Source organism: Ananas comosus, linkage group 16, assembly GCF_001540865.1.
Source record: "Ananas comosus cultivar F153 linkage group 16, ASM154086v1, whole genome shotgun sequence".
NCBI classification, from domain to species: domain Eukaryota; kingdom Viridiplantae; phylum Streptophyta; class Magnoliopsida; order Poales; family Bromeliaceae; genus Ananas; species Ananas comosus.
This window is the reverse complement of record NC_033636.1, coordinates 57,805-71,314: the sequence shown is the minus strand read 5'-3', so window position 1 is coordinate 71,314 and position 13,510 is coordinate 57,805. Positions and strand designations below refer to the sequence as shown.

The 13,510-nt window shown below is 42.6% G+C and overlaps 1 protein-coding gene across 1 annotated transcript in view; it reads left to right on the top strand.

Annotated features, from left to right (window-relative positions):
- LOC109722548 (receptor-like protein 12) overlaps window positions 13,044-13,510 on the top strand; it is a 5,558-nt gene continuing 5,091 nt past the window's right edge. Inside the window, exon 1 of the mRNA XM_020250640.1 lies at window positions 13,044-13,476. Within this exon, the coding sequence (XP_020106229.1) occupies window positions 13,044-13,476 (433 nt within the window). The remainder of the gene's footprint in view (window positions 13,477-13,510) is intronic.

Sequence of the window (13,510 nt, the reverse complement as noted above, 5' to 3'; positions counted from 1 at the left end):
ATTAGGTAAAATTATATTTCTATCATTGTTTGTTTGAAGGGCTTCAGAACTGTGGTTATCATCTTTTTTTCAAATTTTTTTTTACCGAATATTTCTATACTATACAAAAAAGAGTGAAAAACTTTATAACAATTAAAATTTTTCTATTTTTTCTATTTTGTTCTCTCCTGTAATTAACTGTGTCCTGGGTAGGCAATTACAATATTTTGGGAAAGTGAGGTTATGGGAGAATTTAATGCACGACGAATTAATTAAACTCCAAAAGTGAACATTTATTGTTGAAGACAATTTTGCTCTCCTCTACATTGTGCGAAACAAACATACTCTATTTTACACCAGGTCCAAAGCTAAATAAGCTTTTGACAGTGGAGGAGAAAATTTTGAAATTTGACTATGTTGAGTTCAGTTATGATTTTTTCACATATACCCAATCCGACGCCAAATCCAAAGCTAGGCCACAGAACAAATGAAAATATACTACTACATTATTATTATTATTATTATTATTTTTGAGAGATAGGTAGCACGCTACCCGCTTCGTTTATTTTATTTAGAAATAAACTTAGCTGGAAATATGAATCAATTAGGATTCGAAATTGGGTCTCTGGTACCAACCACCAAGCCCTTTGCCACTTGCTATAGGGAGGATGATTCAAAATGATACATGCATGTCTCTCATTATTGAGGTTACTGGTCAACATTAGTCGATTTTTGTGGTTTTTTCATAACAGAACCCAATCTAGTTAGAAGCATGAACCAAAACCAAAATTAACTCAGTTGGCTCAGTTTAAATTATTTGGTTTCGATAAAATATTTTTGTTTGGTTTGAAAAGATTTAAACTACTACAAATAAGATATGATTATTATTACTTTTCTATTAAAAATTATTAATTTAAAGATAATAATAATAATTGACATCTCTAATTATTTGATTATTATTTATGATTAACACATATTTATTGTAAATTTAAGATTATATATTTAGGCATTTTCGACGGCCTTTCGGTTGGGCCAGGCCAAGCCCAAATAGGTCCAAACAATTTTTGGGCCTGAATTTGGTGGGACAATTGGACTCATGGGAGAAATAGCCCACTGAGCCACATTGTTGTTAAGACCCAGGCCCATGCCTCGCGCGTGCACTACGATATGCGTGTACATTGATTGTCGGTGTCCCTCTCTAACGATCCGTGTAGTGTTCCTGAGCTTTGGATAGGATTGGCTTCAGTATTATAGACTGGTCGACATCTCTGGAGAGTGTCGGACTGAGTCGGAGTCAATTCTGCACGAATTGGATGCAGAATTGGACTCGGCGCACTCAAATAAGCAAAACTGAAGTTTTGCCAGATTCGGGCGCCCAGAACATTGTTAGGGTCGCCCAGAAACGAGTGTTGATTTTAATTGAAACTGGAAGCCAATTCGGATCCCATGTTCCGGGCGCCCAGAAGTGGGTCCAGAAATTTCACCTCGTGAATATCGCTTGCTTCGACGCGTGGCAGGGCGGTAGGTGAGTTCCGCCGGAGTCGTTTACGGGCGCAGCGCACCGCGGGCGGAGAGTCCAAAGGGCCCGGTTTGTGTAGTCAGGATGTTCTGGTCGCCCAGAACATGTTTCCGGGCGCCCAGAAACGCCCGTTTCTGCAGGGACAGCAGATTGCAAGCTCTGCTCTTGAGGCTCATCTGATCCTATTTTCACCCTATAAATAGCTGAGAAGCGTCCCTGGTGAGCTCTTTTCTTCCCTCCTTCACAGAGAAACCCCTTTTTGCATCTCAAACCTCGGATTTGCTTCAAATTGCATCAAACTTCCATGATCCAGCTTGATGGAGTGCTGATTCTGCAGTTCTTCAGCGACGACCTCCAGTGTTTTGGCTCGTGCGCGACGTAGGGAGGTCGGATTTCGACGAAACTTGGTTTGCTGGATTCTTGACTTCCAGAGGAATCCACGAAGCCCTAATTTGCAGAATTTGGTGAAGGTTAGCTCAGTCGAACTCAGGTTTTCCTCTGCTGTTGTTGCTTTGGACAGAATTTGCCAATTTTTGATGTTTTCTTGGGGTGAACTTGGGAAGCAGGGGCTTTGTGGAGTTGAGTCACATTCACCATCACCCAGCACTGGAATTGGGACCTTCTTCACCTGATTTNAGTTTTGCACTTTATCACTTTAGTACCCTGTGGTTTCACACTTTATCACTTTAGTACCCTGTGATTTAAAAAACCACAGGTACTAACTTGATACAAAATTAAAACCACAAGGTACTAAAGTGATAAAGTGCAAAACCACAGGGTCCTAACTTGATACATTTTAAACCACAGAGTACTAAAGTGATAAAGTGAGAAACCACATGGTACTAACTTGATACATTTTAAACCACAGGGTACTAAAGTGAAAAAAATTGAAACCACAAGGGGGGTTTTTGAAGTTTTCCCTTTAAAGTACTGGGGCTTCAAGAATATAATTAATTCTTTTTGATGTATAAATCTTTCTGTTGGAAGGAAAGGAGTACTGCAGCGAATTAAACTAAAATATTTTGTTAAATATTTTTGTACTAAATTTTATTGGTGGATTATTTTTCTACATATTTACAACAGTCAATATATAGGTATAAACCAAAAATCCTAATAGCAATAATTGAATAAGATTTAAACTTATTTTTTATGTCTAACTAACAAAATATTAAGATATAAATTTGACAGAAATAAATTTTAAACTTATTAAAAATATTAGATTACTTATCAACACTTTTGACTTAGTCTTCTAATCTGGCCGATCTGATAATTCTTCTGGACTTTAAGACTTTTCTAGTCTTGCCGTGTTAATTAATTATGACTTGGATTTTTCTAGTCTTTGGTGTTAAATTTCTTTTTGACATAGACGTTGCTAGTCTTGCCGTGCTAATTAATTAATATTTTTTGACTTTTCTTTTTTTAGTTTTGCCGTGTTAAATTTTTTTGGCCGAAAAAAAAAAAAAAAAAAGAAAAAGCCCAGCACAAGGAGGGAATAAAAAAAACTCCTAATAACTAGCAAAAATTTGAAAATAACTTGCTTTTATTTTATATAAATGGTATAATAAAAATTTGAAAACAACTTAAAAAGTCTTTCGTCTCTCATGGTACAGCTTAAAAGCCTTTCTTCTCTAGTTATTTTATTTTTTTTAATAATAATAATAAGGGATAATATCTAATATGCTCCTGAAAGCATTTGAAATATTTAATTCATCCCTTTTTTTTTTTTTTTCAAATATACCCTCGTATAGTTCTCCGTTATTCAAAAATATCCCTACTGTTAGTACCTATTAAGTTATCTCGGATTAAATCCGGATTAAATTTCTATTACACTACAACAAAAACGGTCTATAGCGACACTTTTAAATATAGGTACATGTCAAAAAAGTGCTGCTAGCTAAAATTACCGATACTTTTAAAAAGTGTTGCTATATGTGTGGTCGCTAGGTATATAGTGACAGTTAAAGAGTGTCGCTATAATCTAAAAGAGTGCTGCTAATTTACCAACACTTATTTAAGCATTTAGCAACCGCCGAAACTTTATCTCGTTGGCTACGGTGGCGGAGGAGGACGACAGGCTCTTCGTCTAGAATTTCAGTAGATTGAGTGAAGAGAGAAAAAAAGATGGTAATTGATTTTTCTTTTTTTTTTTCTTTTTTGTTTGTAATCGGGCCAAATGGACTAAGTGTGGTGGGTTGAGTAGAGTAATCTTTTATTTTAGTTGGATTGGGCTTTATATTTAGGCATTAGTAGATGTGTTTTTAAGTTTTAGCATAAATGGAACACTTACTGAAAAGTGTCCCAAATATGTGTCCCTATAACCTAATTCTGTTGTAGTGTTAGAGTTAAAAAAAAATTAAAATACTTATTTTGCTCTTAATTTAAAGACAAATAAAAAAAGTTGGTGATAGTAGAAGGATATATTTGAAAAGAATCAAAATACTTCTTTCGTCCTTATCTTAAGGGTAAATAATAAAAGTTGGTGATAGTAGAAGAACATATTTGAAAGAGCAAAATAGCACTTTCACAAAAATAACGATTGTTGCTAATTAATAGTTTATTAATAGAATTTAACTGTAGGGTTACATCGGAAATAAATTAGAATATTAAAAGATATTTTTAATATTAGCCTTATGAGATGGATAAATCAAAAAGACGGAAATTTTTCAAGGGTATATAAGCAAATGCCCCTAATAAAAATAATAATTATGATTATTATTATTATAAAATAACATGTATTCTAATATATAATATATAAAAATAATTTATTTTGAATTATTTATATATATATATCTTTCATTATTCTCAATATTCTTTAAATAACCATCCAACATATATATATTTTTTTTTTGAGAAAACAGGGATATACCCTATTTGTACAGTGCAGAAAAGTTACAAAAGCACCTAATAGCGGCTGGCGGCCGCCTGTAACGACAAAAGTTAGCAGGGTAGCAAAACAAACGAACGGAAGTCAAACTACACCCGAACACAATGAAACAGAAAAGAGTCGAATTTGATCAGAAAATTCATTCCCGTCCTCCTGAGAGCACCGATGTCCATAGATGAACCAAGCTAAGTACTCTATTTGTCGTCTCGTCCGCTCGTGTAGATCGGTCTTCGAATATGCGCCTATTTCGTTCTTTCCATATCTCCCAACATGCTGCTGTAAAGCAGAGGTCAAGCCATTTCTTTTGTCTCCCTCGGACAGAGCACCTTGCCTGATCCCATCGAGCAACAAGAGCACCTGGGTTAGTGTTCATGAACGCTTGAGTTGCTGGCGTCGTTTGTAGGAGTCGAGCCCAAACCGTCGTTGCATGGCTGCATGTGAAGAGGATGTGATCAAGATTTTCCCCGTTTTTAGAGCATAGTACGCAAATCGACGGGCCGTGCCATCCTTTGAGAGCTAGTGTATCGTCCGTTAAAATTCTGTTTCTCGCCGCAAGCCAAATGAAAACTTTTACTCTGAGGGGGATCTTGATGTTCCAAAGAAAAGTGATTTTGCCAGCGTTAATGCCATCGAAAGTAAGGAAAGAGTAGGCACGGCAAACCTGGAAAGCACCGTCGTCGTTCCAGCGCCAAAAGGTTGCGTCTCGGTTTAGGGTTAATATGGTATTCTGGATCAGTAGTTTCAGTCGCGGTAGCTCGTCCAGTTGGTCACCCTGCAGCCGAGATAGTTGGAACCCCATATTCTCCTTGTGGGCAAAGCGCTGAATCCAGGTAGATACCGAGAGATGTTTGTGACTCGCAATGGTATAGAGATTAGGAAATTGATTTCGAAGAATGAATTCGCCCGCCCATCTAGCATTCCAAAAGGATGTACCTTTCCCGTTGCCTATTGAAAAGAAAACAGACGCATGGAAAGGTGCTGTGGTGCTGAGGATTCCTCTCCACATTGGACAGCATCTACTCGGAATATTATCACCAGTTGCCGGCTGTCTATACCTGTAGTGTTTTTCCGTCAATAGTCTGACCCAAGGTAGATGCGGAGAGTTGTAGAATTTCCACAGGCCCTTCATCAGGAGTGCCGAGTTCATTGCCTGCAGATTTCGAATACCGAGTCCGCCCCATAGTTTGGGGCGGCAGACTTGATCCCAATTAACAAGGCAATGGAAGCCGTTTGTAAGTTTTCTCCCCCTCCAAAAGAAACCGCGACGGATCTTGTCGATGGAATTCACCACCCAACCCGGCAGTCGGAAAATTGAGCAGAAGTGGGACGGGATACTCGAGAGCACCGAATTAAGTAGTACCAGCCGGCCTCCACGAGATAAATTCAGCCCCTTCCAGCCCGCAAGACGATTGTCAATCTTCTCAATTAAAGGCATATAGTCGGATCTGCTAAGTCTCGTAGGGGAGAGGGGGAGGCCCAGGTAGGTAATTGGGAAAGCCTTCACCGTGCAGCCGAAAGAGCTGGCTAGGGAGGTGGCTTGGGCTTCCGACAGGGTAATAGGAGTAATGGAGCTCTTGTCGTAGTTGATCCGCAAACCAGAGCAAGCCGCAAAATTGTCGAGAATGAGTTTAGTGGCTGCCGCTGACCTTGGGGAGCCATCCAAAAAGACGAGTAAGTCATCCACAAATTGTAGAGCTTGGATTCTGACATCTCTGATTCCAGGGTCTTGGAGCAAACCGGACGAAGTCGCCCTTTGGAACATTCTGAAAAGAGCATCGACACAAAGGATGAAAAGAAGAGGGGATAAAGGATCACCTTGCCGGAGCCCCCGCTTACAGGTGAAGCTGTTGCCCGGAACGCCATTGAGTATCACCGAGGTGTTGGCCGATTTTAGGAGCTCTTGAATCCAGTTTATCCAAGTTGGCGCGAACCCCTAGCTCTGAGAAGGTCGACCAAGAAGTCCCAGTTGATGTGATCGAAGGCGCGTTCGAAATCAATTTTTAAAAGAGCCGCACTCTGCTTAGAGGCATAATAGTGGTGAACAAGGACATGTGCGGTGCTAAAATTATCGAAGAGATTGCGACCCTTGATAAAGGCTGCTTGGTGCGGGTTAATCAGCTCCGCCATGAAAGATTGTAACCGCGATGCTAGCACTTTGGAAATTAGTTTGCCCATGCCATGGACCAGACTTATTGGGCGAAAATCCTTCGCTAGTAAAGCTTCACTCTTCTTAGGAATGAGGCAAAGCCAGCTGGCGTTGATCTCGTCCAACTTCGCCGACCCATTGTGAAAGCTATTGAAGACCGACATGATATCGTTCTTGAGTAAGTTCCAAAATCTTTGGTAGAAAAGCATTGGTAGCCCGTCAGGTCCGGGTGCCTTTTCCGGCCCACTAGAGAACACAGCCTTTCTCACCTCTGCGGCCGTGAAGTCCTCCTGGAGGCTAGAGAGATCGGGGTTGGTACCTCTGTACAACTCGAGAAGGTTGATGTTTAAAGTGGATCCGGGATCGTCACCCAGCTGATTGGAGAAAACAGAGAATAGGTGGTCAGCTATAGGTTGATGTGAGGAAAGCAAGGTGCATCCATTAGAGAGGCGGGATATGAAATTGGAATTCCTGCGACCGGTGGCCTTGAGGTGGAAAAATCTAGTGTTGGCGTCTCCTACTTTGAGCCAATGGACTCGCGATCTCTGCTTCCACTTTATCTCTTCTTGAAGACAGAGTTCTTCATACCTAACCTTGAGCATCGGCCTCAACGCGCGTTCCAGATTCGTTAAGCTCCTGCGTTCTTCAGCATTGTCTAGCCAATCGATCCAAAGCAGACACAGACTCGCCTGCCTTTGTAGCCGCGACGAGAGGCCAACACTCCAGTTCCGAAGAGCAGTCTGGATAGATTTAAGTTTAGATGCGAACTGATTAACAGGGGCTAAACCCGAGGTGGTCGAATTCCAAGCTGTGGAGACCACATCAAAAACAGCCGGATGACGTAGCCAGAAGCTTTCAAATCTGAATAAGTTAGCCGACGGAATGAAAGTGAAGGCCGTTAGGACAAGGGGTGTATGGTCGGATCTGAGTCGCGGGAGAGCACGTAGGGTAGATCTCGGAAAAGCCAGTAGCCAATTAGTAGAGATAAAAGCGCGGTCCAGCCGCTCCAACGTAGGGACACCCCTTCCATTCGTCCAGGTAAAAGCCTTGTTCAAAATAGGGAGATCAACCAGGTGTAGATCGTGCACAACCTCTCTAAACTTTAAAATATCAGCAACATGCGCCGTGTCACCGTTCTTGTCGTCCACCGAAAGAAGTACATTGAAATCGCCTAGCAAAGTCCAGATGCCAGAAGAAACGGAGTGGATGGATCGAAGTTCCTGGAAGAAGTTAGCTTTAAGTGTAACATCCGTGGGACCATAAACGTTGGAGATCATAAAAGTAGCTCCGTCAATTTTCCTCTTGAGCAGTACAGTTAGGGTGAAAGCTCCCTTCCATTCTTGAATACAGTCAAAAAGAGATGAGTTCCATGCCGTTAACAGCCCCCCTCTAGTCCCCTCCGCATCTCGAGTTCGAAAGTCGTGAAGGTGAGACCCACAGAAAGAGCGAAACTTTTCAAGCGAAGTAGAAGATAACTTGGTTTCCTGGAAGCAAACCACACAACATCTACAATGTCTGATAAAAGTCTTAATGATCGTGCATTTAGAAGGGTCGTTCAAGCCGCGTACATTCCACGTTAAGAAACGAAAAAGTCTATTTCTAGCCATATAGAAAGAAGACACAGCCCAAAGGAGACGCGGGAAGAGTAGAGCTTAGACTCCCCTCGTGATGAGCCCAGGATGAGCAGAGGTTGCATCTCTCGTGATTCGCGCGGTAGCACAGTCTGCATCAGAGATACCACAGACCGTCTTAATGAGGAGGATCTCTTCGGGAGTTAGAGGGAGTGCTTGATCTCTCTTCAGGATTGTTTCCTGATCCGTCGGCACCTTCGAACCGGAAGTACACGCCAGCTGCCTGCCAATGTCTTGTTGCAAAGAAGGTTGACCCGCCGAGGTGGAAGGAGCGGAAGGAGCAACGCAAGAGGCTCGGGCGACCTTGGAAGGGAGATTCGCCAATTTAACCTTCTTGCACAAAATGGCCTGAGCTCTCTGCAGGGAAGTCTTTCCATAGCCAATGTTTTTTTCCGCTAATCTCTGGCTTCGCCTGTAGGAATGGACTTTCCCGCTTCGTTGCAGGCCTAGGGGCCTGGGGATGGAACCCAAAGAAGATTCCCGATCCACGAGGCTCATTTCAGCAACTAGAGGCAAATCCGAAGGAAGGGTGTGATCGTAGCCTTTATGGAACCGCCCACTGAGCTCGGGAGGTGAGCCCAGACTCATGTCTGCATCCAAGGAGTGCATCCCCGTATTTGGTTCCAAGGCTGAGGGGCGGTTAGAGTCGTGGCCCAGAGAGATAGATTCCGTGGGATATGGTCCAGAAGGTAAGAGGTTGAAGCTGGGGGGATCCGAGGCAGACGGCCGGCTAGGGCCCGCAAGGTGGGCAGACAGACCAGGCAGAAGCTCTTGATTCTGGGCGCAGACCCCAGGTGGCCCACTGTGCGCACCAGGTGGCCCACTGTGCGCACCGGGTAGAAGCTCTTGACTCTGGGCGCAGACCCCGGGTGGCCCATTGTGCGCACCGGGTGGCCCACTGTGCGCACCAAGCCCAGCAGGGGCATCCACAGGACCCGGAAGCTCAGTGGACAAAAGCTGGGGCCCAGCCGGCTCGGGCGGCCCACCATGCTCCGCAGCAGAATGGGTGTCCAAGCCCCCGCAATGGGACAAGAGCGCTCCCTGTCCCAGTGGGTGGACCGAGGGATGTTCACGGGGGGCCTCCTTTTCACTGACACGCTCCTCCTCCCTGACAGGACCAGGCCGGGTCCTGTCAAACCCTCGCTCAGACACAGCACCGTTTGAATTTGAAACCGACTTCCAGCGCGGCCGGTGGAGAACACCGCCGGAAAGAGTTTGACGCCGGACCGAGTGAGTTTGCCGCCTGCCCTGAGACTGTCGGTGTAGGGGGACGTGGCGGTGCTCGCTATCCCCGAAAGCAGGAACACCTTGAAACCCAGTCTGCCTGATAAACCGTTCCTGCTCTTCTAAGGAGGTTAGACCCAAGCGCTCATCAAGACCTTCCCCAAGTAGAATCGGATTAGCCGCCTCAGAGGACTCAATCTCGATAGGAATGACGAACCGTCTGTCCTCCACCATGAGTTCGAGAACTTCCGGAATGGAGTCAACGCTCTGGCAACGAATATTGAGCCTGTAGTAGGAAACATCCGCGCCCGAGTCGCTAGCGGCATCCACCTCCCAGAGCTCCCCAAAACCACTGACCGCTGCTTTGACGTCCTCTCTGTTCCAACAAAGGATGGGCCAGTCGCGCAGGCGGATCCAAGCCTTGCAGCGAAGATAGCCCCTTGCTCTTTCCCCCACCTGAACCCACCTAGAGAAGTGGAAGGAGAAATCGTCGATCCTGATGGGGCTTCGGCCAATAGCAGATTCGCGAGCTACCCAGTTGGGAAAGAATACCGCCCTCGTCCGAGGAAGGAAAGAGGCCACTCTGAACGCGGAACTGGATCCTCCAAATCTGGCAGCCAAGCCGCGAGCCAGAATCTCGTCAATGTTGTTAGGATGCGAGTCCGGAACCTCCACTCGAGCCACACATCCCACACTCAGAGGTTGCCCCACCGCAGGGGAACTCGGAGAGAGAAAAACTGGTGTTGACGATGGCCTGTTGCTAGAGGGGCCCTCCTCCGAGAAGGGACCACGAGAAGCAGACGCCGAGGCGTGGCGCGAGTAGGGAAGCATGTTGGGCTGGGAGGTGGCAGGTGTCGGAGTAGGTTGCCCCAGGAATGCACGGGTTGTCTTCGCCGACCGCGGTTGATCGAAAGTGGCACGAAGTTGCGTGGACCGCCGCGAAGAGGCCTGGCTCAGCCTACAGCGCAATGCCGAGTGGCCAATGCGCATACAGAGAAGGCAACGTCGAGGCTCCCGGCAACGATCCGCAAAGTGACCCCTTTCGAAGCACCTAAAGCAACGTCCCCTGAGCGAGGGGTTCAAGAGGAATCTGGGAGGGGCACGAGGCAGGAAAGAGTGGGAGATAAAAGAAGGACCCTGGGGCAGGGTTCGTGAGATGGGTGGTGTTTCGGAAAAAGACAAGATGGCATCTTTATAGGAAATATTCGGTCTAACACGTGCCCCAGCAGTAGCCCGAGGAGGGAGAAAAGGTGCGGTGGGTTGGGCTGAGGAGGTATGGCCACAGTGAAAGTTGTCGGCCCCCTGCGCTGGATGGGACCCCCGATGGGGACGGAGGGGGCGGGGGAAATGGTCCCGGCGGGGAAAGCGAGAGGTATGGGGCAAGGAATGGTGGTGGTGGTGGTGGAGGTGAGGACGAGCCATTCTTTAAAATTTATAAACTAGTTCAATTTCCATCCAACATATTTTTGTTGTTCTCAAGAATAAAAAAAATATTTAACCAAACACAATTTTGAACTTATTTTTGGATATTTCAGAATAACAAGTTATTTCATAAATAACAAATTAATTTTTAAAATTTTAACCCCTGAAAGAGAATAATAGCCCGACTCAACGACATGTAAAATATTGTTTGTTGCATAAGATTTAGGATAAATATCTAATATATTCTTCAAAACTTCTGAAATATTTTATATATTTTTATTATTTTTTTGTTTCAAATATACTCATTGTATATTTCTCTTTTATTAAAAAATAACCCCATTTTAATACCCGTTAAGGCATCTCAGATTAAAGCCGGATACCAGAGTTAAAAGGAAGTCAAAATATTTCTTTTCTCCCTAACTTAACGACAAATAAGAAAAGTTGATGATGGTAGGAGAGTATATTTGAAAAGGCAAAATAATAATTTTACAGAGAAAACATCAGTTTCAATTTAATTTTAGGAACATATTTGAAATAACTTTGAACATTAAAAAAATATTTTTAATATTAGTCTTTCATAAAAGTAAATAAAACATTCGAAAATTTTCTAAGAATATATAAGCAATTACCTTCATAATTTTTCTGCCTGGGACAGTTACTTATTGACTTATGTATGCAAAATATATTTGTGGACGTAAGATGCCAAAGAGACAATTCATGGGCTATATATAAGTGGCCCCACCGAGCTTCATATTACACACACGTATATAGGCTGGGGCCATTATACTCTTATGAATATAGATCCTCTTATATTTATAAATTTTTAACCATTGATTGATGGGATATGTGGTTAGAATGATGGTAATCCCCACTTAGAATGATAGTAGTTCCCTAGAGTTGAGTGGGTAGTTGGTTGAATAGTATGATCTAACGAGTGCAAATGATCAATGGAATAAATCTAAGGGTCAAAAACTCATGAGTATAAGTGAGCCAATACTCATAAAAGTATTGTAGCCGGACTCTATATAGTCCTGCTAATATACTCTTATGAGTACGATCGCATTCGTACTCATAAGTTGTTTTCGATGATAGACCTTCCGAGTTGACGATCCAGACCGTTAAACATTATCTAGAGCATTTAAAACTTTTAGAAATTAAATTTTATAATTTTTCGATATTATTTATCTTATGATCAATAGCTCACAAAATTGACAATTTTTAACGGCCGGTATGTGATACTTGTTAGTTTAACGGTGTAAAAGAATTGGCATAGCTTGAATTTTTGATAGAAAATTCTATTCATTACCTAGATAAAGATCAATAACCCCGATCTTAAATTGAAGGATCCGATCATCCATTTTTAGGATGCCATGCGATTTTGACCGTTCATTTTATATCCGCTTGATGGACTTTATAATGATTTTGAAAAATTACGAAATTTATTTTCTAGAAGTTTCAATACTCTAGATCATGTTTAATGGTATGGATCGTCAATTCGGAATCCCGAACATCGAAAGCAATTTATGAATACGAAGAGCTCTATACTTATAAGAGTATAGTAGCCCTACTATATATATATATATATAGAGTGGCTGGTATGCTTATGGAAGCACGGAGCCATCCGTGCTTCCAAATTATTTTCGATGTTCGAACTTTCGAATCGACGATCGGCTCCGTTAGAGTTGATCTAGAGTATTTGAAATACCTAGAAAATAAATTTTGTGATTTTTCGATATCATTTGCCTAGTGATCGAAGGGGTTCAAAATCAATAATTTTAATGGCGTGGTGAGCCGATTGCAAGTTTAACGGTGTAGAAATATCCAAATCACATGAAATTTTGATAGAAAATTCTTTATACCATATAAAATAAGATCAATAATTTTGATCTAAAATTTTAATGTCATATCATCATATTTTGTAAGATTTTTATTTTCAGCCGTTGATTTTGAGCCACTTCGATCACTAGGCAAATGATATCAAAAAATCGCAAAATTTATTTTCTAGATACTTCAAATACTCTAGATCAAATCTAACGGAGTCGATCGTCGATTCGAAAGTCCGAACATCGAAAACAAAGTGGAAGCACGGAGCTCTCTGTGCTTCCATAAGCATCCTAGCTGCACTCTCTCTCTCTCTCTCTCTCTCTCTCTCTCTCTCTCTCTCTATATATATATATATATATATATATATATATATATATATCATTGCTTTGGCGAGCTTCAACATAAAGCACAAGCATGGGGCTTTACTACCACCACTCTATTAATGATGGCTTTTCACGGCGAGCACTGATCATCATGCGGATCACTCTACTAATAGTTATTATAAGCATGATAATGTTGAGTAGCAAATTTGGTGTCGGATGCCCTGTAGAAGAGTACGAAGCTCTTTTAGAATTCAAAGCCTCTTGCAACGGAACGTCTCCTCCGTCGTGGGGAAAGCACAGTGATTGTTGTCTCTGGGAGAGAGTTATTTGCAATAACAACACCAAACAAGTGTCCGAGCTGCATCTACATGATCTTTTTTGGTCGTATTATCCAGAAGGGAATTGGAATCTATATGAGGCCCAAAGTTGGCACTTGAATTTGAGCATCTTTTCTTCATTCCGTGAGCTACGACACCTTGATTTATCTTTTAATCCTTTCACGGGCCTCCTCTCAAGCACCACCGGTAAGCCACTTACTCCTCTTGGGATCGTTTATAT